This window comes from Pristiophorus japonicus, chromosome 6 (assembly GCF_044704955.1).
Source record: "Pristiophorus japonicus isolate sPriJap1 chromosome 6, sPriJap1.hap1, whole genome shotgun sequence".
In the NCBI taxonomy this organism is placed as follows: Eukaryota; Metazoa; Chordata; class Chondrichthyes; family Pristiophoridae; genus Pristiophorus; species Pristiophorus japonicus.
Genome location: NC_091982.1, coordinates 241,631,061 through 241,655,010, shown reverse-complemented (window position 1 = coordinate 241,655,010; position 23,950 = coordinate 241,631,061). Strand labels below are relative to the sequence as shown.

Sequence of the window (23,950 nt, the reverse complement as noted above, 5' to 3'; positions counted from 1 at the left end):
ACATTTTCCCATGAAAGGACCTGCATAGTCCACATGGATGCGTGACCAAGGCTTGGCGGGCCATGGCCAAGGGCTAAGGGAGGCTTCCCTGGTCGCATTGCCCAGCTGAGCACACGTGTTGCACCTGCGAACACAAAGTTCCAGATCTGCGTCTATCCCTGGCCACCAAATATGTGACCTGGCAATTGCCTTCATCATGACAATGCCCGGGTGCTCATTGTGGAGTTCTCTGATGAACACCTCTCTGCCCAGCTGGGGCATGACTACGCAGTTTCCCCACAGTAGGCAATTGTCCTGAATCGAGAGTTCATCCCTGCGCCTGTGAAATGGATTGAATTCCTCAGGGCATGCCCTGTACGTGGCTGCCCAGTCCCCATTCAGGACACATTTCTTGACTCGAGACAATAGCGGGTCTCTATTTGTCCAGACTTTAATCTGACGGCCTGTCACGTTTGAGCCTTCGCTTCCGAAAGCTTCAACTGCCATGACCATCTTAGCAGCATGCTCGGCAGCCCCCTCAGTGGTGGTTAGTGGGAGCCTGCTGAGTGCATCGCCGCAGTTTTCGGTGCCCGGTCAGTGCCGAATTGTGTAGTCATAGGCAGCAAACGTGAGTGCCCACCTCTGTATGCGGTCCGATGCTTTTGCATTTATGGCCTTGTTGTCGGCCAAAAGGGACGTTAGGGGTTTGTGATCTGTCTCCAGCTCAAATTTCCTGCCAAACAGGTACTGGTGCATTTTCTTTACTGCATATACACATGCGGTCACCTCTGTTTCTACCATTCCGTAGCCCTTTTCTGCCTGGGACAGACTTCTGGAGGCATAAGCTACCGATTGTAACTGACCCTTGGCATTGACATGCTGCAACACACACCCGACACCATAGGACGACGCATCGCACGTTAACACAAGTTTCTTACATGGGTCATATAGCGTTAACAGATTGCTGGAACATAACAAATTGCGTGCTCTATTAAAAGCCCTTTCCTGGCTGTCCCCCCAGACCCATTCGTGACCTTTGCGTAGGAGCACATGTAGCGGCTCTAGCAGCGTGCTCAATTTGGGAAGAAAGTTACCAAAATATTTCAGGAGCCCCAGGAACGAACGCAGCTCTGTCATGTTACGGGATCGCTTCCGTCTTGGATGCAGTAGGACTGATCCCGTCTGCTGCTACCCTCATCCCCAGAAATTCTACCTCTGGAGCTAGGAAGACGCACTTTGCCTTTTTCAGTCGCAGACCTACCCGGTCCAGTCTGCGTAGCACCTCCTCCAGGTTTTGGAGGCGTTCTTCAGTATCGTAACACTTGATGAGGATGTCGTCCTGAAAAACCACCATTCCTGGAATCGACTTGAGGAGGCTTTTCATATTTCGTTGGAAGATCACGGTGGCCGAGCGAATCCCGAACGGACATCTGTTGTACTCAAACAACCCCTTGTGTGTCGTGATGGTGGTCAGCTTCTTCGACTCACTCGCCAGCTCCTGGGTCATGTAAGCTGAGGTCAGGTCCAATTTTGAAAAACGTTTGCCACCGGATAGCGTTGCAAAGAGGTCCTCCGCTCTCGGTAGCGGGTACTGGTCTTGGAGTCACACCCGATTGATGGTGGCCTTGTAATCACCACATATCCTGACCAACCCATCCGCCTTGAGCACCGGCACAATCGGGCTCGCCCAGTCACCGAATTCGACTGGCGAGATGATGCCTTCCCTGAGCAGGCGGTCCAATTCGCCTTCTATCTTTTCCCGCATCACGTACGGCACCGCTCTGGCCTTGTGGTGTACTGGCCTGGCGTCCAGGTTTTTGTGAATCACTAACTTGGCCCCCATGAAAGTGCCAATGCCGGGTTGAAATAATGAGTCAAATTTGTCCAGGACCTGTGAGCATGATACTCGCTCCACAGAGGAAATTACATTGACATCGCCCCATTTCCAGTTCATGACAGCAAGCCAACTCCTCCCCAGTAGTGCGGGACCGTCCCTCGGGACAACCAAGAGTGGCAACCTGTTCTCCGAATCTTTGTGGTTCATGACTACCATGGCGCTGCCGAGCACCGGAATGATCTCCTTTGTGTATGTCCGTAGCTGTGCGTCAATCGGCGATAATTTTGGCCTCCTGGTCTTGGAGGTCCACAGCTTTTCGAACTGTTTGATACCCATCAGGGATTGGCTGACCCCCGTGTCTAGCTCCATTGATACTGGGATGCCATTGAGGAGCACTTTCATCATTATTGGTGGCGTCCTGGTGTATGAACTGTATACGTGCTCCACATGAACTCGCTGAACTTCAGCTTCCAGCGATTTCTCCCAGCGTTCATTTCTGCAATTTCTGCAGGTATTTTGCTCATCTCTGCAAACTCCGGCTGAGTGTGTGCCTCCACACCTCCAACATGAGCTGCTGTTGGAAATAAAAGGTCCCTTACCAGTCGATCGTCCCTGACTGCCCCTGTGATTGTCCTTGAGTGCGCCATTAACAGGTGTTGATGGCCCCATTACTGGCCGCATTGTCCCTTGCAATGGCGTGAATCGCCGTTCAGCTTGCCATTGTCTCTGTCGAACTCCCCCTCTGGGTTCGACTACATGTTGAGGCATGCCCGATTTCCCTTGTCTGCCTGGAGAACTGTGTGCTGCTTTAACAATGTTGAATCTCTGTCCCAACCATTCCTTAACACAGTACCTTTCGTCTGTTCTGCTAGTGGCCATGCTCGCGTGGTTTAAATCCCAGTTTCTCGTCGCCATTGATATGTCCTTACTATACAGTCTAAATGCACATGAGGCCCATGCTTGTGAGAAGGTCAGTCTCTGACCTGTCCTTTATTCCTTAGCACTCAAGTGATGGAAGTGGTTGGAGCTTCCCCTTTTATATCTGAAGGTCCAAGTTAGGAGTGTCTCCCACAAGTTCACCACCTAGTGGTCATTGTTCTCACAATGTACAACTTAGGTCAGATTATACATGGGTTACAATGCTGGTTGAATACATGACAATAGCCTTGCTTCAACCTGCAGCTTCCAGCTTCTCCTCCCATAGGACAGTAAGCTGACTACGTTGCTGCTGGGTTCCACTCAGGTCAAGACTAACAACAACTTGCGTTTATCTAGCGCCTTTAACGTAGTAAAATGTCCCAAGGAGCTTCACAGGAGTGTTATCAAACAACATTAGACGCCGAGCCACATAAAGAGATATCTGGTCATCATTTGGTCAAAGAGGTAGGTTTTAAGGAGTTTTAAAGGAGGGGAGGTGTAAAGGCGGGGATGTTTAGGGAGGGAATTCCAGAGCTTGGGGCCTAGACAGCTGAAGACACGGCCACCAATGGTGGAGTATTAAACTCAGGGATGAGCAAGAGGCCAGATTTGAAGGAGTGCAGAGATGTCAGAGGGTTGTAGGGCTGGAGGGGTTTACAGCGATAGGGAGAGGTGAGGCAATGGAGGGATTTGAAAACAAGGATGAGAATTGTAAAACCTCCAGCTCCCAAAAGAATGGAATTGATTTTCAACATGCTGTCAACATTTTTAACTGCAGGACATCTTCAATTTTTTCTGCAGGTTTCCCGCCCAACTGCCAGCCTGATTGAGAGGCTTCCCGTCAGGCGGCAAAGCCGACAGCAGATGGATACATGGGAGGAGCAGGTAGGGAGGCAAGAAGAGATTGTGGTCATGGGGTACACTGGGGGCAGGGAGAGAATGCGGGGGGGAGTGGTGGGGGAGATGGTGGTCAGGGGGAAAGATCGTGAGGGGGTAGTGATTGTGATCGAGGAGGTCCGATTGCTGGGCCGGGGGAGAGTAGGGGGGGTGAATGGAACAGACAAATCATGGTGGGGTTTACAGGATAGCTTGTTGGGTCTGGAGCAAATACTTCTAATCCTCCTCGACCACATGCAGTACAGTAAAGGCACTTACCTTATGGATCTAGCCTTTCTCGGCTCATTTTATCTTCCTGGTTTACAGAGAAACCCAGCCAGCTTGGGATAAAAACACTGGGGAAATGAAGGCACGTGGCCTTCTTACATCGTTTAACAAACAGTTAGTTTAACATCTGTAGTGGGGAAAATGCTTGAAGCTATCATTAAGGAAGAAATAGCGGGACATCTAGATAGGAATAGTGCAATCAAGCAGACGCATCATGGATTCATGAAGGGGAAGTCATGATTAACTAATTTACTGAAATTCTTTGAGTTTATAATGAGCATGGTGGTTAGAGGTGTACCGATGGATGTGGTGTATTTAGATTTCCAAAAGACATTCGATAAGGTGCCACACAAAAGGTTACTGCAGAAGATAAAGGTAGGCGGAGTCAGAGGAAATGTATTCGCATGGATAGAGAATTGGCTGGCTAACAGAAAGCAGAGGGTCGGGATAAATGGGTCCTTTTCGGGTTGGAAATCGGTGGCTAGTGGTGTGCCACAGGGATTTGTGCTAGGACCACAACTGTTTACAATATACATAGATGACCTGGAAGAGGGGACAGAGTGTAGTGTAATAAAATTTGCAGATGACACAAAGATTAGTGGGAAAGCGGGTTGTGTATAGGACACAGAGAGGCTGCAAAGAGATTTAGATAGGTTAAGCGAATGGGCTAAGGTTTGGCAGATGGAATACAATGTTGGAAAATGTGAGATCATCCACCTTGGGAAAAAAAACAGTAAAAGGGAATATTATTTGAATGGGGAGAAATTACAACATGCTGCGGTGCAGAGGAACCTGGGGGTCCTTGTGCATGAATCCCAAAATGTTAGTTTGTAGGTGCAGCAGGTAATCAGGAAGGCGAATTGGAATGTTGGCCTTCATTGCGAGAGGGATGGAGTACAAAAGCAGGGAGGTCCTGCTGCAACTGTACAGGGTATTGGTGAGGCCGCACCTGGAGTACTGCGTGCAGTTTTGGTCACCTTACTTAAGGAAGGATATACTAGCTTTGGAGGGGGTACAGAGACGATTCACTAGGCCGATTCTGGAGATGAGGGGGTTACCTTATGATGATAGATTGAGTAGACTGGGTCTTTACTCGTTGGAGTTCAGAAGGATGAGGGGTGATCTTATAGAAACATTTAAAATAATGAAAAGGATAGACAAGATAGAGACAGAGAGGTTGTTTCCACTGGTCGGGGAGACTAGAACTAGGGGGCACAGCCTCAAAATACAGGGGAGCCAATTTAAAACCGAGTTGAGAAGGAATTTCTTCTTCCAGAGGGTTGTGAATCTGTAGAATTCTCTGCCCAGGGAAGCAGTTGAGGCTAGCTCATTGAATGTATTCAAATCACAGATAGATAGATTTTTAACCAATAAGGGAATTAAGGGTTATGGGGAGCAGGCGGGTAAGTGGAGCTGAGTCCACGGCCAGATCAGCCATGATCTTGTTGAGTGGCAGAGCAGGCTCGAGGGGCTAGATGGCCTACTCCTGTTCCTAATTCTTATGTTCTTATGTTATGTTCTTATGACCCACTTCCAGAAAGTGGTTTCATCACCAGTCACCACCCCATCTCCCGCCCTGCCTCCGTCAATACCAGAACTTTTTTAGTCAGTATGTAACAAGCCCAACACGAGAGGGGGTGGTTTTGGATTTCGTTTTGGGGAGTGAAGCTGGGCAGGTTGAAGGGGTATTAGTGGGAGAGCACTAGGGTGCTAGTGACCATAATTGAGTCAAATTCAAGTTAGTTATGGATAAGGACAAGGATAGACCTGGAATAAAAGTACCAAATTGGGGAAAAGCTAACTTTGCTAAGTTGAGGAGTGATTTGGCCACATTGGACTGGAAACAGCTACTTGAATGTAAATCAGTGTCGGAACAGTGGGAGGCATTCAAGGAGGAGATCCGGAAGGCACACGCCAAACATGTGCCCTTAAAGATGTTGGTATAGTTCTGAATGAATACTTTGCGTCTGTTTTCACAAAGGAAAGGGGCAAGGCAGATACTGCTATCAAGGAGGAGTATGAAATTCTGGATGAAATAAATAGTGAGAGAGGAGGTATTAGGGGGTTTAGCAGCTTTGAAAGTAGGTAAGTCCCCAGGCCCGGCTGAAATGTATCCCAGGCTGTTGAGCAAAGTAAAAGAGGAAATAGCAGAGGCCTTGACCATTATTTTCCAGTCCTCTTTGGATTTGGGCATGGTGCCAGATGACTGGAGGACTGCTAATGCAGTACCCTTGTTTAAAAAGGGAGAAAGGGATAGGCCGAGTAATTACAGGCCTGTCAGCCTAACCTCAGTGGTGGGAAAATTATTGGAAAAAATCCTGAAAGACAGGATAAATCTACATTTGGAAAGGCATGGATTAATTAGGGACAGTTAGCAAAGCTTTTGTTAAGGTCCCACACCGTAGACTGTTCATGAAGGTAAAAGCCCATGGAATCCAGGGCAAAGTGGTTAGTTGGATCCTAAATTGGCTTAGCGGTAGAAAGCAAAGGGTAATGGTTGATGGATGTTTTTGTGACTGGAAGGATGTTTCCAGTGAGGTTCCACAGGGCTCAGTACTGGGTCCCTTGCTTTTTGTGGTATATATCAATGATCTAGATTTGAATATAGGGAGTATGATTAAGAGGTTTGCAGATGAAACTAAAATTGGCTGTGTGGTTAATAATGAAGAGGAAAGTCATGGACTACAAGAGGATATCAATCTACTGGTTAGGTGGGCAGAACAGTTGCAAATGGAATTTAATTCGGAGAAGTATGAGGTGATGCACTTTGGGAGGGCTAATTACGAAACGGTATACACATTAAGCGGTAGGCCGCTTAAAAGTGTAGATGAACAAAGAGACCTTGGAGTGCTTTCCACAGATCCCTTAAAGTAGCAGTCCAGGTGGATAAGGTGGTTAAGAAAGCAGACAGTCTGCTTGCCTTTATTGGCCGAGGCATAGAATATAAGAGCAGGAAGGCTATGCTTAAATTGTATCATACTCTGGTTAGGCCACAGCTGGAGTACTGCGTGCAGTTCTGGTCGGCGCATTATAGAAAGGATGATATTGCACTAGTGCGGGTGCATTGGAGATTTACTAGGATGCTGCCTGGAATGGAGAATCTTAGCTATGAGGACAGATTGGATAGGCTGGGTTTGTTCTCATTGGAACAGAGGAGGTTGAGAGGAGACCTCATTGAGTTGTACAAAATATTGAGGGGCCTGAATATAGTGGATAGCAGGGCCTATTTCCCTTGGTGGAGAGGTCAATTATGAGGGGGCATAGTTTTAAGGTGGCTGATGGCAGGTTCAGAGGGGATTTGAGGGGAGGCTTCTTCATGCAGAGGGTTGTGGGAGTCTGGAACTCACTGCCTGGGAAAGTGGTGGATGCAGAAACCCTCACCACATTTAAAAGGTGCTTGGATGGGCACCTAAAGTTCCATAACCTGCAGGGTTACGGATCTAGAGCTGGTAAGTGGGATTAGACTGGATAACCTCTTGTTGGCTGGCAGATATGATGGTAAGCACTGCAGGGAATCGAATACGGCGAAGGTGATCTCCTGGACTAGTTTCGATCACCTGGATGGGTCGGAGAGGAATTTTCCCAGATTTTTTTTCCCCAATTGGCCTAGGCTTTTATCTGTTTTTTGCCTCCCCCAGGAGATCACATGGCTCCGGTTGGGGTAGAGTGCAGAATGTTTCAGTGTAAGGGGTGTCGCAGTTGTGTGGGGCAGACTGGTTGGGCTGGGTGCTCTTTACTTGTCCGCCATTGTTCATTGTTCATAGATTTAAATGTAACCTTCAGGGCTGCTGAACGAGGGCTGGGTGGCTCTGTGTCGGCCGGCGTGGACACGATGGGCCGAAGTGGTCTCCTTCTGCGCTGTGGAATTCTATGTTTCTAAGTGGGTGGGTTCAAGGCGGGTTGGGTTCCTGTTTCAGATTTATAACTTTTTAAGCTCCCACCCGACCCAAACACACCTGTCTTTGGGGGTTAAAATTACCCCCTTTGATTTTCAGTTCCATTGTAGGTATCCAAGTTAAAAATTGACGCCAATATTATAATTTTGTATCAACGTGATGAAAGGAGGCATTCATCCTCCATAAGTTTGTTGACAACATGATTTATACCAAATAAAGCTGCGACAACTGTAGTTACTTACGCCTTTATATTCAGCATCCAGTTTAGCATTATTCTTGATGTCCGGTGGGTATCCAATTCTCTGCCGGATAGCTCTAGCCTAGAGACAAATAAATGTTCTGTAATACCATATGATTGATTTTATAGCTCATGATTCTGTCTTTCAATCAGATTATGGCTGATCTGTATCCTAACGGTATCCACCTGCCTTGGCTCCATATCCTTTTATACGCTTGGCTAGCAAAGATCTATTGATCTCATACTTAAAATTATGAACTGAGCTATCATCTACAGTTCGTCTTAACACATTTCTCGCGCAATATGTGACTGTTATTGAAATACATTACCCTGTACCCATGTAGCGATGTAATTGATTATATGAATTGCATGTTCTATAGTTAATACTGAGTTAGTACTGAGAGTGCATCACACTGTCAGAGGTACCATCTTTCAGATGTGGCATTGAATCCGAGGCCCTGTCTGCCCTCTCACGTGAAAGTAAAAGCACGACTTGAAAAAGAGCAGGGGAGATCCCGCAGGTGTCCCAGACAATATTCATCCCTCAACCAACATCAGTAAAAAGTAAATTATCTGGTCATTATCTCATTGCTATTAGTGGGAGCTTGCTGAGCAGAAATTGTCTGCCACGTTTTTCTACATTACAACAGTCACTACACTGCAAAATTATTTAATTGGCTGTAAAGCACTTTGGGATATCCTGAGGTCGTGAGAAGAGCAGTATAAATGTGAGTTTATTCTTTATTAGATCGGATAATTGCTATAGAAATAAGACAGGAGTTCAAAGATTACGGGGCAAGGGAATTGCCAATACCATTGCTTATTTCAATTGAATTAAAAATCAGGGTGTTTTCTATAACGAGCCACCGATCCCTGCCGTTAGATTTACACACAGGTTGCAAGTTAACAATCTACCTCAACTTTTTCTAGCCATGTGCTGATCCTGTACGAACAATTAAAACACGCATGTTAAACTTCACTGTATGCTTTTTTGATGTAAAGTTGACTCAAACGAAAGGAATTTAATGTGCACATGTTGCGTGTTTTTCACAAGAGCAATCTCTGCCTGAAGATATATTTGCTGCATGGGAAAGGTCAGATAATCGGAGTAAGAGAAAGCCTACAAAATATTTAAATGTTCAGGAAAGGATCAGGATCAGGAGATCTATAAAGGTAGGCTGAGGAGCATTGAGCAAGTGATGAGGGTTGCAAAGAGAGATCATGAGAAAATCATCGCTGGAAGCTAAAAGGAGAACAGTGAAGCATTCATTTAGTATGTGAGGACTAAACAAAGGGTGGAAATAGTTATTTGCTCTCTAAAAGATGGGGAAGCAGTGCCTGAAGATTGACGAATTCTTGAAGTGTTTTAACTGTTATTTTCCAATGGTGTTTACAAGAGAAATGCCTGAATTAAGGATACAGTGTAAAGATGAGTTTGAGTTTGGAAGGTTTGAGTTTAGAAACATGTCTTCCATAACACCCACCTCAATTCAAGTGAGTGGGAACAAAGTGTCATAGTTTAATTTCTTTTTAAGAGGAGTTCAGTTTTTAGGGTAATTGGCAAAAGAATCATGGGCGAGATGAGGAGAATTTTTTTTTTAACGCAGTCATTGGTCCAGACATTTTCCTACAAAAATCAGCAGCACTGATCTATTCAAATTGTATTGATCTAGAAGCTTTGAATTTTTAAAATTATTATACATTCCTGAGATGCCTGCATTTATTGCCCATCCCGAATTACCCTTGAGTGGCTTGCTAAGCCTTTTTTGAGGGCAGTTAAGAGTCAACCTCATTTCTGTGGGTCTGGAGCCACATTTCGGCCAGACTGAGTAAGGACAGATTTCCTTCCCAAAAGGACATTAGTGAACCAGATGGATTTTACAACAGTCACCATTACTGATACTAGCTTTTTTTTTTAAATTCTGAATTTAAATTCCCCAGCTGCCATGGGGGGGATTTGAACTCACATCTCCAGATTATTAGTCGTGGTCTCTGAATTACTAGTCCAGTAACATTACCACTATGCTACCAATCCCCTTGTTATGTGAGAGGATGTCAAAGTAACTTAACATTTTTATATAAAATGTTGTGTTCTATCATATCAGAGTCTTCAGTCTGTTTATTTTAAATGAGTCAATGCCTCTGCTAAATCAGCTGCCAAAGTAACATTGCACAAGGCAATTCCAGTCAATATGAGGAGATCCCTCTCGCTTGCTCTATGGATTGTTAGCTGATATGAAGCCCAATCGCTTTGTATAGTTCCCTTATTTCCTGTCGGTGGACATTAGGAAAAGGAGTTTGATTTTTAAGATAATTGGCAAAAAGAACCAGAGGCGAGATAAGGAGAATTTAATTTTTTTTTAACGCAGTGAGTTGTTAGGATCTGTAATGCTCTGTCTAAAGGGGTGGAGGAAGCAGGTTCAATAATATATTTCAAAAGGGTTTTGGATAGATACTTCAAAAGGAAAACAATTGCAGGTCGATGGGTAAAGAGCAGGGGAGCAGGACTAATTGTGTAACAGGCACAGTGAGCTAAATGGCGTCTCTCTGTGCTATTTGATTCTAAGACAATGATCTCCCTTGAACATTTCTAAGAACGTAAGAAATAGGAGCAGGAGTAGGCTATTTAGCTCCTCGAGCCTGGTCCACCATTCAATAAGACCATGGCTGATCTGATCATGGACTCGGTTCCACTTCCCTGCCCGCTCCCCATAACCCTTTATTCCCTTATCGCTCAAAAATCTGTCGATCTCCACCTTAAATATATTCAATGACCCAGCCTCCACAGCTCTCTGGGGCAGAGAATTCCACAGATTTACAACGCTCAGAGAGAAGAAATTCCTCCTCATCTCAGTTTTAAATGGGCGACTCTTTATTCTGAGACTATGTCCCCTAGTTTTAGATTCCCCCATGAGTGGAAACATCCTCTCTGTATCTACCTTGTCGAGCCCCCTCATCTTATATGTTTCAATAAGATCACTTCTCATTCTTCTAAACTTCAATGAGTATACGCCCAACCTACTCAACCTTTTTTCATAAGTCAAACACTTCATCTCAGGAATCAGCCTAGTGAATCTTCTCTGAACTGCCTCCAATGTAATGATATCCCCCTTTAAATAAGGAGACCAAAAGTGCACACAGTACTTTAGGTATGGCTTCACCAATACCCTGTACAGTTGCAGTAGGACTTCTCTGCTTTTATACTCCATCCCCCTTGCAATAAAGGCCAACATTCCATTTGTCTTCCTGATTACTTGCTGTACCTGCATACTAATTTTTTGTGTTTCATGCACAAGGACCCCCAGATCCCTTTATACTGCAGCAGTTTGTAATTTTTTTCCATTTAAATAATAAATTGCTTTTTTATTTTTACTGCCAAATTGGATAACCTCACACTTTCCCACATTGTACTCCATCTGACAATTTTTTGCCCACTCACTTAGCCTGTCTATATTCCTTTGCAGATATTTTGTGTCTCCTCACAACTTGCTTTCCCACCCATCTTTGTATCATCAGCAAACTTGGCCACATTACATTCGGTCCCTTCATCCAAGTCATTAATACAGATTGTAATTAGTTGAGGCCGCAGCACTGATCCCTGTGGCACCTCACTAGTCACTGTTTGCCAACTGGAAAATTACCCATTTATCCTGACTATCTGTTTTCTGTTAGGTAGCCAATCCTTTATCCATATTACCCCAACCCTGTGAACTTTTATCTTGTGCAGTAACCTTTTATGTGGCACCTTATCGAATGCCTTCTGGAAATCCAAAGACACCACATCCACTGGTTCCCCCTTATCCATCCTGCTCATTACATCATCAAAGAACTCCAACAAATTTGTCAAATATGATTTCCCTTTCATAAAACCATGCTGACTCTGCTTGACTGAATTATGCTTTTCCAAATGTCCTGCTATTGCTTCCTTAATAATGCACTCCAGCATTTTCCCAATGACAGATGGTAGGTGAACTGGTCTATAGTTTCCTGCTTTCTGTCTATCTCCTTTTTTAAATAGGGGTGTTAACATTTGCATTTTTCGAATCGAGGGAATTTTGGTAGATTACAACCAATGCATCCACTATCTCTGCAGCCACTTCTTTTAAGAACCTAGGATGCAAGCAATCAGGTCCAGAGGACTTGTCTAGCGTTAGTCGCATTATTTTACCGAATACTTCTTCTTTAGTGATAGCAATTGTTTTAAGTTCCTCCCTCCCTATAGCCCATTGATTATCGATTATTGGGATGTTTTTAGTGTCTTCTACCATGAAGACCGATACAAAATATTTGTTCAAAGTCTCTGCCATTTCCTTGTTCCCCATTATTAATTCCCCAGTCTCATCCTCTAAGGGACCAACAGTTACTTTAGCCATTCTCTTCCTTTTTATACCTGTAGAAACTCTTAATATCTGTTTTTATATTGCATTAAATCATTTGCAAATGCTGGCTCCCTTCAATACATAAATGTTCTGAAATGTGATTGGCTTTATAGTGACTAGGCTTGGAAAAATAACTTGTGTTTCCCTTTGCGTTACATGATCAGATATGGATGAGTAGGGCACTTAATCCTATCTTAGCTCATCTGTCCTATAAAAGAATCTCCAGCTACCCTCTTCCTGTTGTTACATAAATGCTCCCAGAATTTGTACCCTCCAATATCCAAAGTGGAAGTCTTGATAGGAACATATGAGAAAATAAGAACATAAGAAATAGAAGCAGGAGTAGGCCATACGGCCCTTCAAAGCTGCTCCGCCATTTAAAACTATCATGGCTGACCCGATCATTGACTCAGGTCCACTTCCCCACCCGCTCCCCATAAACCTTTATCCCCTTATCATTTAAGAAACTGTCTATTTCTGTCTAAAATTTATTCAATGTCCCAGCCTCCACAGCTCTCTAAGTTAGCGAATTCTACAGATTTACAACCCTCGGAGAAAAGAAATTACTCCTCATCTCAGTTTTAAATGGGTGGCCCCTTATTCTAAGCTTATGCCATCTAGTTCTAGTCTCCCCTATCAGTGGAAACATCCTCCCTGTATACACCTTGTCAAGCCCCCTCATAATCTTATACGTTTCGATAAGATCACCTCTCATTCTTCTGAATTCCAATGAGTAGAGGCCCAACCTACTCAACCTTTACTCATAAGTCTACCCCCTCACCTCCGGAATCAACCTAGTGAACCTTCTCTGAACTGCCTCCAAAGCAAGTATATCCTTTCGTAAATATGGAGACCAAAACTGCACGCAGTATTCCAGGTGTGGCCTCATCAATACCCTGTATAACTGTAGCAAGACTTCCCTGCTTTTATACTCCATCCCCTTTGCAATAAAGGCCAAGATTCCATTGGTCTTCCTGATCACTTGCTGTACCTGCATACTATCCTTTTTTGTTTCATGCACAAGTACCCCCAGGCCCCGCTGTCCTGCAACACTTACTCCATTTAAATAATAACTTGCTCTTTTGATTTTTTGCTGCCAAAGTACATAACCTCACATTTTCCAACATTATACTCCATCTGACAATTTTTTGCCCACTCATTTAGCCTGTCTATGTCCTTTTGCAGATTTTTCGTGTGCTCCTCACAACATTGCCTTTCCTCCCATCTTTGTATCATCAGCAAACATGGCTATGTTACACTCGATCCCTTCTTGCAAGTCGTTAATATAGATTGTAAATAGTTGGGGTTCGAGCACGGATCCCTGTGGCACCCCACTAGTTACGGTTGCCAACCGGAGTTTGAACCATTCATCCCGACTCTCTGTTTTCTGTTAGTTAGCCCATCCTCTATACATGTTAATATATTACCCCTAACCCCGTGAACTTTTATCTTGTGCAGTAACCTTTTATGTGGCACCTTGTCAAATGCCTTCTGGAAGTCTAAATACACCACATTCACTGGTTCCCCTTTATCCACCCTGCTCGTTACATCCTCAAAGAATTCCAGCAAATTTGTCAAACATGACTACCCCTTCATAAATCCATGCTGACTCTGCCTGACCAAATTTTGCTTTTCCAAATGTCCTGCTACTGCTTCTTTAATGAGGAGGCCATTCAACCCCTCGTGTCTGTTCTGCCATTCAATCAGATCATGGCTGATCCGTATCCTAACTCCATCCACCTGAGTTGGCTCCATATTCCTTTATAACCTTGGCTAGCAAAAATCTATCGATTTCACACTTACAATTATTAATTGAGTGAGCATTTACTGCTGTACAGGTCCTTGGTGAGACCACACCTTGAATATTGTGTACAGTTTTGGTCTCCTAATCTGAGGAAGGACATTCTTGCTATTGAGGGAGTGCAGCAAAGGTTCACCAGACTGATTTCCGGGATGGCAGGACTGACATATGAAGAAAGCCAGGATCGACTAGGCTTATATTCACTGGAATTTAGAAGAATGAGAGGGGATCTCATAAAAACATAAAATTCTCACGGGATTGGACAATTTAGATGCAGGAAGAATGTTCCCGATGTTGGGGAAGCCCAGAACCAGGTGTCACAGCCTAAGGAAAACGGGTAAGTCATTTAGGACCGAGATGAGGAGAAACTTCTTCACTCAGAGAATTGTGAACCTGTGGAATTCTCTGCCACAGAAAGTTGTTGGGGCCAGTTCGTTAGATATATTCAAAAGGGAGTTAGATGTGGCCCTTACAGCTAAAGGGATCAAGGAGTATGGTGAGAAAGCAGGAATGGGGTACTGAAGTTGCATGATCAGCCATGATCATATTGAATGGTGGTGCAGGCTCGAAGGGCCAAATGGCCTACTCCTGCACCTATTTTCTATATTTCTATGTTTTTGTTAGTGAGTGTTCCACATTTCTACCAGCATTTTCATGATAAAGTTTCCCTATCTTCTCCTCTGAATGTTGTGACTTTGATTTTAAGTCCCCTTGTTCTAGACCTCCCCCACCAGCAGAAAAAGCTTCTCTCTAGCTACCCTACCATAACACTCATGAAGCTCGGCACCATCCAGGACAAAGCAACCCAATGGATTGGCCACCCTCCACCACCGGCACAACGTGTCTGCACTGTGTACCCTCTACAAGATGCTTTGCAGCAACTCACCAAGGCAAAAAACAAAAAGGGCTATTGAATATAAAGGGGCTGCAGGAGGGGTCAAAACTAAAAATCATGGTTTAAAAACAATCTACCTTTCCGTGCGCAGCATTCAAAATAAAGTAAATGAGTTGACAGCACAAATCATTGCAAATGGGTATGATTTGGTGGCCATTACAGAAACGTGGTTGCAGGGTGGCCAAGACTGGGAATTAAACATACAGGGATATCTGACGATTCGGAAAGATAGACAAGAAGGGAAAGGAGGTGGGATAGCTCTGTTAATAAAGGATGATATCAGGGCAGTTATGAGAGACGATATTGGCTCTAATGAACAAAATGTTGAATCATTGTGGGTGGAGATTAGAGATAGTGAGGGGAAAAAGTCACTGGTGGGTGTAGTTTATAGGCCCTCAAATAATAACTTCACGGTGGGGAGGGCAATAATCAAGGGAATAATGGAGGCATGTGAAAAAGGAACGGCAGTAATCATGGGGGATTTTAACCTACATATCGATTGGTCAAATCAAATCGCACGGGGTAGCCTGGAAGAGGAATTCATAGAATGCATACGGGATTATTTCTTAGAATAGTATGTTACAGAAACTACAAGGGAGCAAGCTATCTTAGATCTGGTCCTGTTTAATGAGACAGGAATAATAAACGATCTCCTAGTAAAAGATCCTCTCGGAATGAGTGATCACAGTATGGTTGAATTTGTAATACAGATTGAGGGTGAGGAAGTAGTGTCTCAAACGAGTGTACTATGCTTAAACAAAGGGGACTACAGTGGGATGAGGGCAGAGTTGGCTAAAGTAGACTGGAAACACAGACTAAACGGTGGCACAATTGAAGAACAGTGGAGGACTTTTAAGGAGCTCTTTCATAGTGCTCAACAAAAATATATTCCAGTGAAAAAGAAGGGTGGTAAGAGAAGGGATAACCAGCCGTGGATAACCAAGGAAATAAAGGAGAGTATCAAATTAAAAACCAATGCTTATAAGATGGCCAAGGTTAATGGGAAAATAGAAGATTGGGAAAATTTTAAACGACAGCAAAGAATGACTAAAAAAGCAATAAAGAAAGGAAAGATAGATTACGAAGGTAAACTTGCGCAAAACATAAAAACGGATAGTAAAAGCTTTTACAGATATATAAAACGGAAAGAATGACTAAAGTAAATGTTGGTCCCTTAGAAGATGAGAAGGGGGATTTAATAAAGGGAAATGTAGAAATGGCTGAGACCTTAAACAATTATTTTGCTTTGGTCTTCACAGTGGAAGACACAAAAACCATGCCAAAAATTGCTGGTCACAGGAATGTGGGAAGGGAGGACCTTGAGACAATCACTATCACTAGGGGGGTAGTGCTGGACAGGCTAATGGGACTCAAGGTAGACAAGTCCCCTGGTCCTGATGAAATGCATCCCAGGGTGTTAAAAGAGATGGTGGAAATTATAGAAGATGCATTCGTTATAATCTACCAAAATTCTCTGGACTCTGGGGAGGTACCAACGGATTGGAAAGCAGCTAATGTAACACCTCTGTTTAAAAAATGGGGCAGACAAAAGGCGGGTAATTATAGGCCAGTTAGTTTAACATCTGTAGTGGGGAAAATGCTTGAAACTATCATTGAGGAAGAAATAGCGGGACATCTAGATAGGAATAGTGCAATCAAGCAGATGCAGCATGGATTCATGAAGGGGAAATCATGTTTAAGTAATTTACTGGAATTCTTTGAGGATATAACGAGCATGGTGGATAGAGGTGTACCGATGGATGTGGTGTATTTAGATTTTCAAAAGGCATTTGATAAGGTGCCACACAAAAGGTTACTGCAGAAGATAAAGGTACGGTGAGTCAGAGGAAATGTATTAGCATGGATCGAGAATTGGCTGGCTAACAAAAAGCAGAGAGTTGGGATAAATGGGTCCTTTTCGGGTTGGAAATCGGTGGTTAGTGGTGTGCCACAGGGATCGGTGCTGGGACCACATCTGTTTACAATATACATAGATGACCTGGAAGAGGGGACAGAGTGTAGTGTAACAAAATTTGCAGATGACACAAAGATTAGTGGGAAATCGGGTTGTGTAGAGGACACAGAAAGGCTGCAAAGAGATTGAGATAGGTTAAGCGAATGGGCTAAGGTTTGGCAGATGGAATACAATGTCGGAAAGTGTGAGGTCATCCAGCTTGGGGAAAAAAACAGAAAAGGGAATATTATTTGAATGGGGAGAAATGACAACATGCTGCGGTGTAGAGGGACCTGGGGGTTCTTGTGCATGAAACTCAAAAAGTTAGTTTGCAGGTGCAGCAGGTAATCAGGAAGGCGAATGGAATGATGGCCTTCATTGCGAGAGGGATGGAGTACAAAAGCAAGGAGGTCCTTCTGCAAGTGTATAGGGTATTGGTGAGGCCGCACCTGGAGTACTGCGTGCAGTTTTGGTCATCTTACTTAAGGAAGGATATACTAGCTTTGGAGGGGATACAGAGACGATTCACGAGGCTGATTCCGGAGATGAGGGGGTTACCTTATGATGATAGATTGAGTAGACTGGGTCTTTACTTGTTGGAGTTCAGAAGGATGAGGGGTGATCTTATAGAAACATTTAAAATAATGAAAGGGATAGACAAGATCGAGGCAGAGAGGTTGTTTCCACTGGTCGGGGAGACTAGTACTAGGGGGCACAGCCTCAAAATACGAGGGAGCCAATTTAAAACCGAGTTGAGAAGGAATTTCTTCTCCCAGAAGGTTGTGAGTCTGTGGAATTCTCTGCCCAAGGAAGCAGTTGAGGCTAGCTCATTGAATGTATTCAAATCACAGATAGATAGATTTTTAACCAATAAGGGAATTAAGGGTTACGGGGAGCGGGCGGGTAAGTGGAGCTGAGTCCATGGCCAGATCAGCCATGATCTTGTTAAATGGCAGAGCAGGCTCGAGGGGCTAGATGGCCGACTCCTGTTCCTAATTCTTATGTTCTTATTATGTTATTCTTCGACAGCACCTCCCAAACCCACGACCTCTACCACTTGAAGGTCAAGGGCAACAGGAGAACACCACCACCTCCAAGTCACACCCATCCAGACTTGAACATATATCGGTATTTCTTCATCATCGCAGGGTCAAAATCCTGGAGCTCCCTCCCTAACAGCACTGTGGGAGCACCTTCACCACATGGACTGCAGCGGTTCAAGCAGGAGGCTCACCACCACCTTCTCAAGGGTAGTTAGGGATGGGCAATAAATGCCGGCCCTGCCAGTGACACCCACATCTCATGAATGAATAAATAAGAATAAAAATTAAAATTCCTTTCCAAATCCTGAAAACAACAATGGAAACAATGACTATCTTATCTTACTTTATCTTCTGCTTTCACTTTGGTTTCCTCATCCATAAAAATAAAAATTCCTTTCCAAATCCTGAAAACCACAATGGAAACAATGGCTATCTTATCTTACTTTATCTTCTGCTTTCACTTTGGTTTTCTCATCCATCCAGCTGAGTTCGTGCAGATTCTGCACGAAAACTTCACGAATCTGCTCGATCAGTTCTTCAACCTGGAGGAGGGGGTGGAAAAAAATAGATTCAATATAATCGTGTTCTTTCTTAAAGAAACTCTGTGTTTTCCAAAAAAAACATGTGTTTGGCCGCCATGGTGTTGCTTCAAAGGATAATTCTTCCCTTCCAAATAAAATAGACAGGTGACTTTCTCTCTGAATCCTTGAAATCCTTGAAGTCAATCATTTACTCAAGTGTCTCCATACATTTTGGAACCAGCTCCCTTCCCATTTCTCTTCGCAGCGCTGGAATCTCTCAAATCGTAATCCTGGGTTACGCTGGGATCATACCCGACTGTGCCCTCCAGCACTGATCCTGCCAGAGTTTGCAGCCGAGGTGGGGGCATTGGGCAGGCACCCCACCGGCATGGTCCCACTGCGAGCACAGCTCTGGCACTAGCCTAGGCTTCCCACCCAATGGTCCTGCCAATATATAAAGAATTATTCGGGATCCAGGCAAGTTGCTGGCCTAGACCCTCACTGGTGGGGCCCACACATGCCCTTGGAGAGGCGCGTATCCTCATTTCATGATGTATGCACGTTCTGATAATTGTGTGTGAAGTGCTTTGAGAAATCTGTGAGAGGTGCGCTGAGGTAAACTCAAGTCTTTCTTTAAGGAACACAACATAGAGTAATATAAACAATTAATCTGTGGGCTCGGAATGTGCTGTGGGCGATAAAAACATTCAACTCTTCTGCACAAAATTCCTAATGGGTGAAGGCCTTCATTAAGATAATAAAGGAACTCCTACAAGTGGGTGAAAGTATCGATGACAGAGTATTATAACGCTGGAATGCACTGCTTGACAGGTTGGTGGAAACCAATTGATAGTAACGTTCAAAAGGGAATTAGATATGTACTTGAAAAGGAAAAATGTTCAGGGCTTCAAGGAAAGAGCGGGGGGAGTGGGACGAATTGGATTGCTCTGTCAAAGAGCCAGCACAGGCACCATGGGCTGAATGACTTCCTACTGTGTTGTGTGATTCTCTGATCAGACAATGAGCAGAGCAGGAGAGAAAATTCTGATAACATAGGGATAGATTTTACAAAGTAGTGCTCCAGGCACAAGCGGAACTTAGCAGATGGAAAGTCATGTGGGGCGAGCTGACTTTGTGCTGAATTGCCAGTGAATGCTTCTGTCGTCTCAATCTCTGCACTAGGAGTGCTAATTGTAAAGCTCGAGTCCATTTTCTCTGCAGGAACTGACGCATCTGAGATCACTGAAAATGGAGGCTGCACTCTTCCCATTAATTAAATCACTGGAATGTTTTGCAAAAGACACATAGGGTAGATACAGAGAAAGTATTTCCTGTGGTGGGGGGAGTCCAGAACAAGGAGGCATAACCTTCAAATTGGAACCAGGCCGTTCAAGGGTGAGGTCAGGAAGCACTTTGTCACATAAATGGCAGTGGGAATCTGAAACTCTCTCCCCCAGACTACTGTTCAGACTCAGGGATGGATTAATCACAGGGCGGATGAGGCTGTAGCCTCAGGCCCACCAAAGAACAAAGGCCCGCTAAATAAATGTAGGAAAAAACATAAGGCCTCCCAAATAGGCTGAATTGAATCGACAATAAGAGAGGAAAAACAAGACTGAGGAAATTATTGCCTATTGGCCCAACATGTACATACCTAATTTTGCAGAGACAAGGGGCCTGAAATTCAGTACCGCTGGAAAGCTGGTGCTCCTCCACCTTTTTGCGGCCATTAGCGCCAACATCTTTTCGTGGCTGGGCCACCCCATGTTTGGCTCCAAAATTGAACAAATGGGTTCCAGTGCTAATGAACCCTTCCAAAGTGGATTTTTCAGCGGTTGGCTGTCTTCATTTGAGTTTATCACCACTGAGAAATTCAGTATGCAGGTAAGGGTTTCTAATGAGTCAGCTGCTCCCTGGTCTTTTTAAAGGCCAGGGTTTGCAGCAAGGCCCTGATGGGGGAAGGAGATTGAAAGGATGGCTGGTGTAAGAGGTGCAAGGAGAGCCAACAGGTTCCTCCTCCTCCTCCTCCTGCACCTCCTCCTCCTCTTCCTCCTCCTGCAACTACTCCTCCTCCTCAGGTGGTACTGCTGGCTCGAACTCCAGTGGCTGTCCCCTCATGATGGCCAGGTTGTGCAGCATGCAGCAGAGCACAATGATGATGGAGACCCATTGAGGTGCAAGGTGTCACCAGAGTCATCCAGGCACCGGAATCTCTGCTTAAGGATGCCTATGCACTGCTCGATGATGCATCTAGTGGCACAATGAGTGGCATTGTATGCGTGCTCTGGTGCTGTCCTGGGGTTCCGCAGTGAAGTGAGTAGCCAAGTGGAAAGGGGGTATCCTTTGTCCCCAAGCCGCCAACCGCAATCCTGGTTTAGGCCGGTGAAGATGGCGGGCACACTGGTCTGGCGCAGAATGAACGAATCATGGCTGCTGCCTCCCTTGCCCGCTGCCTCTCTGCACGGTGCTGACGGCAACGCCTTCTCCTGCGTGCTGCCCTGCTTCTGACCAGGTGTACCTGGTGTCGCCCTCCCAACACTCCTCCCTTCCTCAGGGTGAACCCTGCCAAGCAGGTCTGTGCAGCCCACAGGCCTCCACTAAAGAGTCAGACCTGAAAGTTGTACAAAAGCACAAGGGTATATGCAAACCTCTGAGCAGTACTCAGCAGGTTGAATGGAGCCAAAACAATTAATAAAATTATTATAAGATAAATACAATGGACACTGTAATCTTCAATAAAAACACTAAAAATAAATAAAACTATTAAAAGATAAATACAGTGGATGCTGTAATCTTAAATAAAAACACTAAAATTAAAAAACTATTTCCCTACCAAAGGGCCCCGATCGCGGCAACACTCCCGCGGTGTCCCATTCGAGCACCGACTGGAATACTTCGTGGGGGCACTGCTGGGAAAAGACTTACCTTTTTGCAGCTGAAAATCCCTGTCCTTGCCGATTTTTAGCGGCCCGCACACTGCAGAGCTTGTCATGTATCCTCCATGGTTACTGCCTGTACTATTACAAGGTGTGCCACCAGAGGGCACTGCAGTGGGAGACTTGTAGGTTACCTGTACAGGTGTGCCTGGCCTAGTATAAAAAGCAGGCCACCAGGTGGTATCCTCACTCTGGAGTTACATTAAATGGACTAAGGTCACTGCAGTTCAAGTACAACACATTGCCTCGTGGAGTCATTATCAGAGCATCCAAAGACATAACAGAGCTCACTGCTGGAAACTCACCTTTACAGCCGCTTTACTGGCCGTTTCTGGTGGAAGTGCACACCGCTCAAATCCCCCCCTGCCCCCTGAGCTGAATATGGCTTGGGGAGGGAAAATCACCCGACCGTGGTGGCCGATCAATTTTATCGGTCACCCACCCAAACTCCGCAGTAGCCGTCCCTTTGGGGACGGTGAATTTTGGTCCCAAGATCTTTACTATTTGTATATATGTATAGGAATCTAGCACTGCAATGTTTACCAGAACCAGAATATATACCAGCTTGATACAGAATATATGCTTTCATTGTTGAATATATTGGCCTATTTTTTCATACTCAGAATCAGAATCATATACGTAATGTAATGAACATGAACAAACATAACTATAGGCCCATTTGGATCAGTTTTCCCCAGGCCCATGATGCCCTTAATCCGGCCCTGGTTGAGGCTGGGGATCAATTGAAAAGTTCAAAGCTGAGATTGATAGATTTTTGTTAGGCAAGGGTATGAAGTGTTACAGAACCAAGGCGGGTAAATGGAGTTAAGGTACAGATCAGCCATGATCTAATTGAATGGTGGAACAGGCTCGAGGGGCTGAATGGCCTCCTCTCATTCCTAAATATGCAGGTATGTCCCTACAACCCAGTAGAGTATAGCCTCTGTTCTAAACAAATTTAAAAGGGGATAATTTAAACATTTGACAATAGCGTACACAATTAACATGGTAAAGCAGAAGATGCTATAAAAACATCTTTGTACAATTCTGCCCACACCTACCCCAAACCCACCGAAAAATTGGAGAGGCTGGGGCGAGAAATGAGCAGAAAATCTAGCCCACTGATTGTAATGAGCATAAAACTGGGAGCGTTCGCATCAGGTATGATGACCACCACATCTCATATCCTACATTACAACAGTGATTATGCTTCAAAAAGTACTTTGCTGGTTGTAAAGCGCTTTGGGACGTCCGGTGGTCATGGGAGGCGCTGGAGAAATGCACATCTTTCTTACTTTCCGATCTGCGCTCCCTCTCAGTGAGACTCCACACCAGGAGTGTAATCTCGCCACGCCGGCTGATTATGTTGGTTAAGTTCAAATCGGCCATCATGTCAAGCCCAAGTCATGTTAGAAAGGCTGGATTTAATGAGGATCCATTAGTTTGAAGGGGGGGGGAAATCATTGGTGGAATAATACCTGGGAGAAGATTTCATTGATTTCAAATATTGCACAATTGGCACCCAGGTTAACTGATGGGCACTAGATTTTGTACCTCGATGTACTTTGATAAAGGTGTTCTATTGACGCCGTTTGATTTTATGTTTGATAAAAAATATAGTTAAGCTTTAACCAACTGTACAGGCTATTATGAAGATCGCGTCGATTATTAATTTGAGGGTTGCTAAACCACAATGAAATCATTGACGTGTTTTTTATTTCTTTCCAATGAACCTATGATTTCCAGATAGTCTTTAAAATACATATTTGCCGAAGGTCGCTTTGCATCTTTGAAGTTCACAAAGACAGTAGGGTGCCTGTAAAACGATCTTTTTAACTGTCGAATCATGCTTTTGTTCTTAGCCTTACAGCAATAAACTTTCCAGTGAGTTAATAAGAAATCAAAAGGTCACGTTTGAAAGGAGCAGTGGTTCTTCAAGTTCCCAAACCTTGGACTGAACGGCAATTACATTATCACCTTGCAATGGTCTTGCAAAACTGTGTAGCTTTGCATGTTTTTTTCACCTACATTTTCACTAAAGTTCCTTCATTCATTTTTAAACCTGGATAAGTCTTCAAAGAAGTACGAAACTTAGGCAAATAGCTGTCTCTCCCCGCAGATTTCACACTGTTTCAGTAGGGGGCGTGATCTTCTGAGACTGCAGTCATATGGAGGGAGTTTTACTTTGAATCTGCCAATCTTAGCTGTGGCTCAGTGAGTAACACTCTAGCCTCTGAGTCAGAAAATTGTTGGTTTAGGTCCCACTCCAGAAACTTGAACACATAATCCAGGCTGACACACCCAGTGCAGTACTGAGGGAGTGCTGCACTGTCGGAGATGCCGTCTTTCAGATGAGCTGTTAAACCAAGGCCCCCCTCTTCCCTCTTAG

The 23,950-nt window shown here is 44.5% G+C and overlaps 1 protein-coding gene and 1 long non-coding RNA gene across 4 annotated transcripts in view; one reads left to right on the top strand and one right to left on the bottom strand.

Annotated features, from left to right (window-relative positions):
- Nucleotides 1-18,788, top strand: part of LOC139266012 (uncharacterized) — a 43,256-nt gene extending 24,468 nt beyond the window's left edge. The window contains exons 2-3 of the long non-coding RNA XR_011593672.1: nt 3,536-3,619; nt 18,091-18,788. This is a non-coding gene — a long non-coding RNA (uncharacterized lncRNA). The remainder of the gene's footprint in view (nt 1-3,535; nt 3,620-18,090) is intronic.
- LOC139266011 (neprilysin-like) overlaps nt 1-23,950 on the bottom strand; it is a 277,737-nt gene that overhangs the window by 44,670 nt on the left and 209,117 nt on the right. For all 3 annotated transcript variants that reach the window (XM_070883753.1, XM_070883755.1, XM_070883754.1), the window contains 2 exons: nt 18,548-18,646; nt 8,037-8,114 (listed from right to left, as the gene is read on the bottom strand). In XM_070883753.1, the coding sequence (XP_070739854.1) occupies nt 8,037-8,114; nt 18,548-18,646 (177 nt within the window). The remainder of the gene's footprint in view (nt 1-8,036; nt 8,115-18,547; nt 18,647-23,950) is intronic.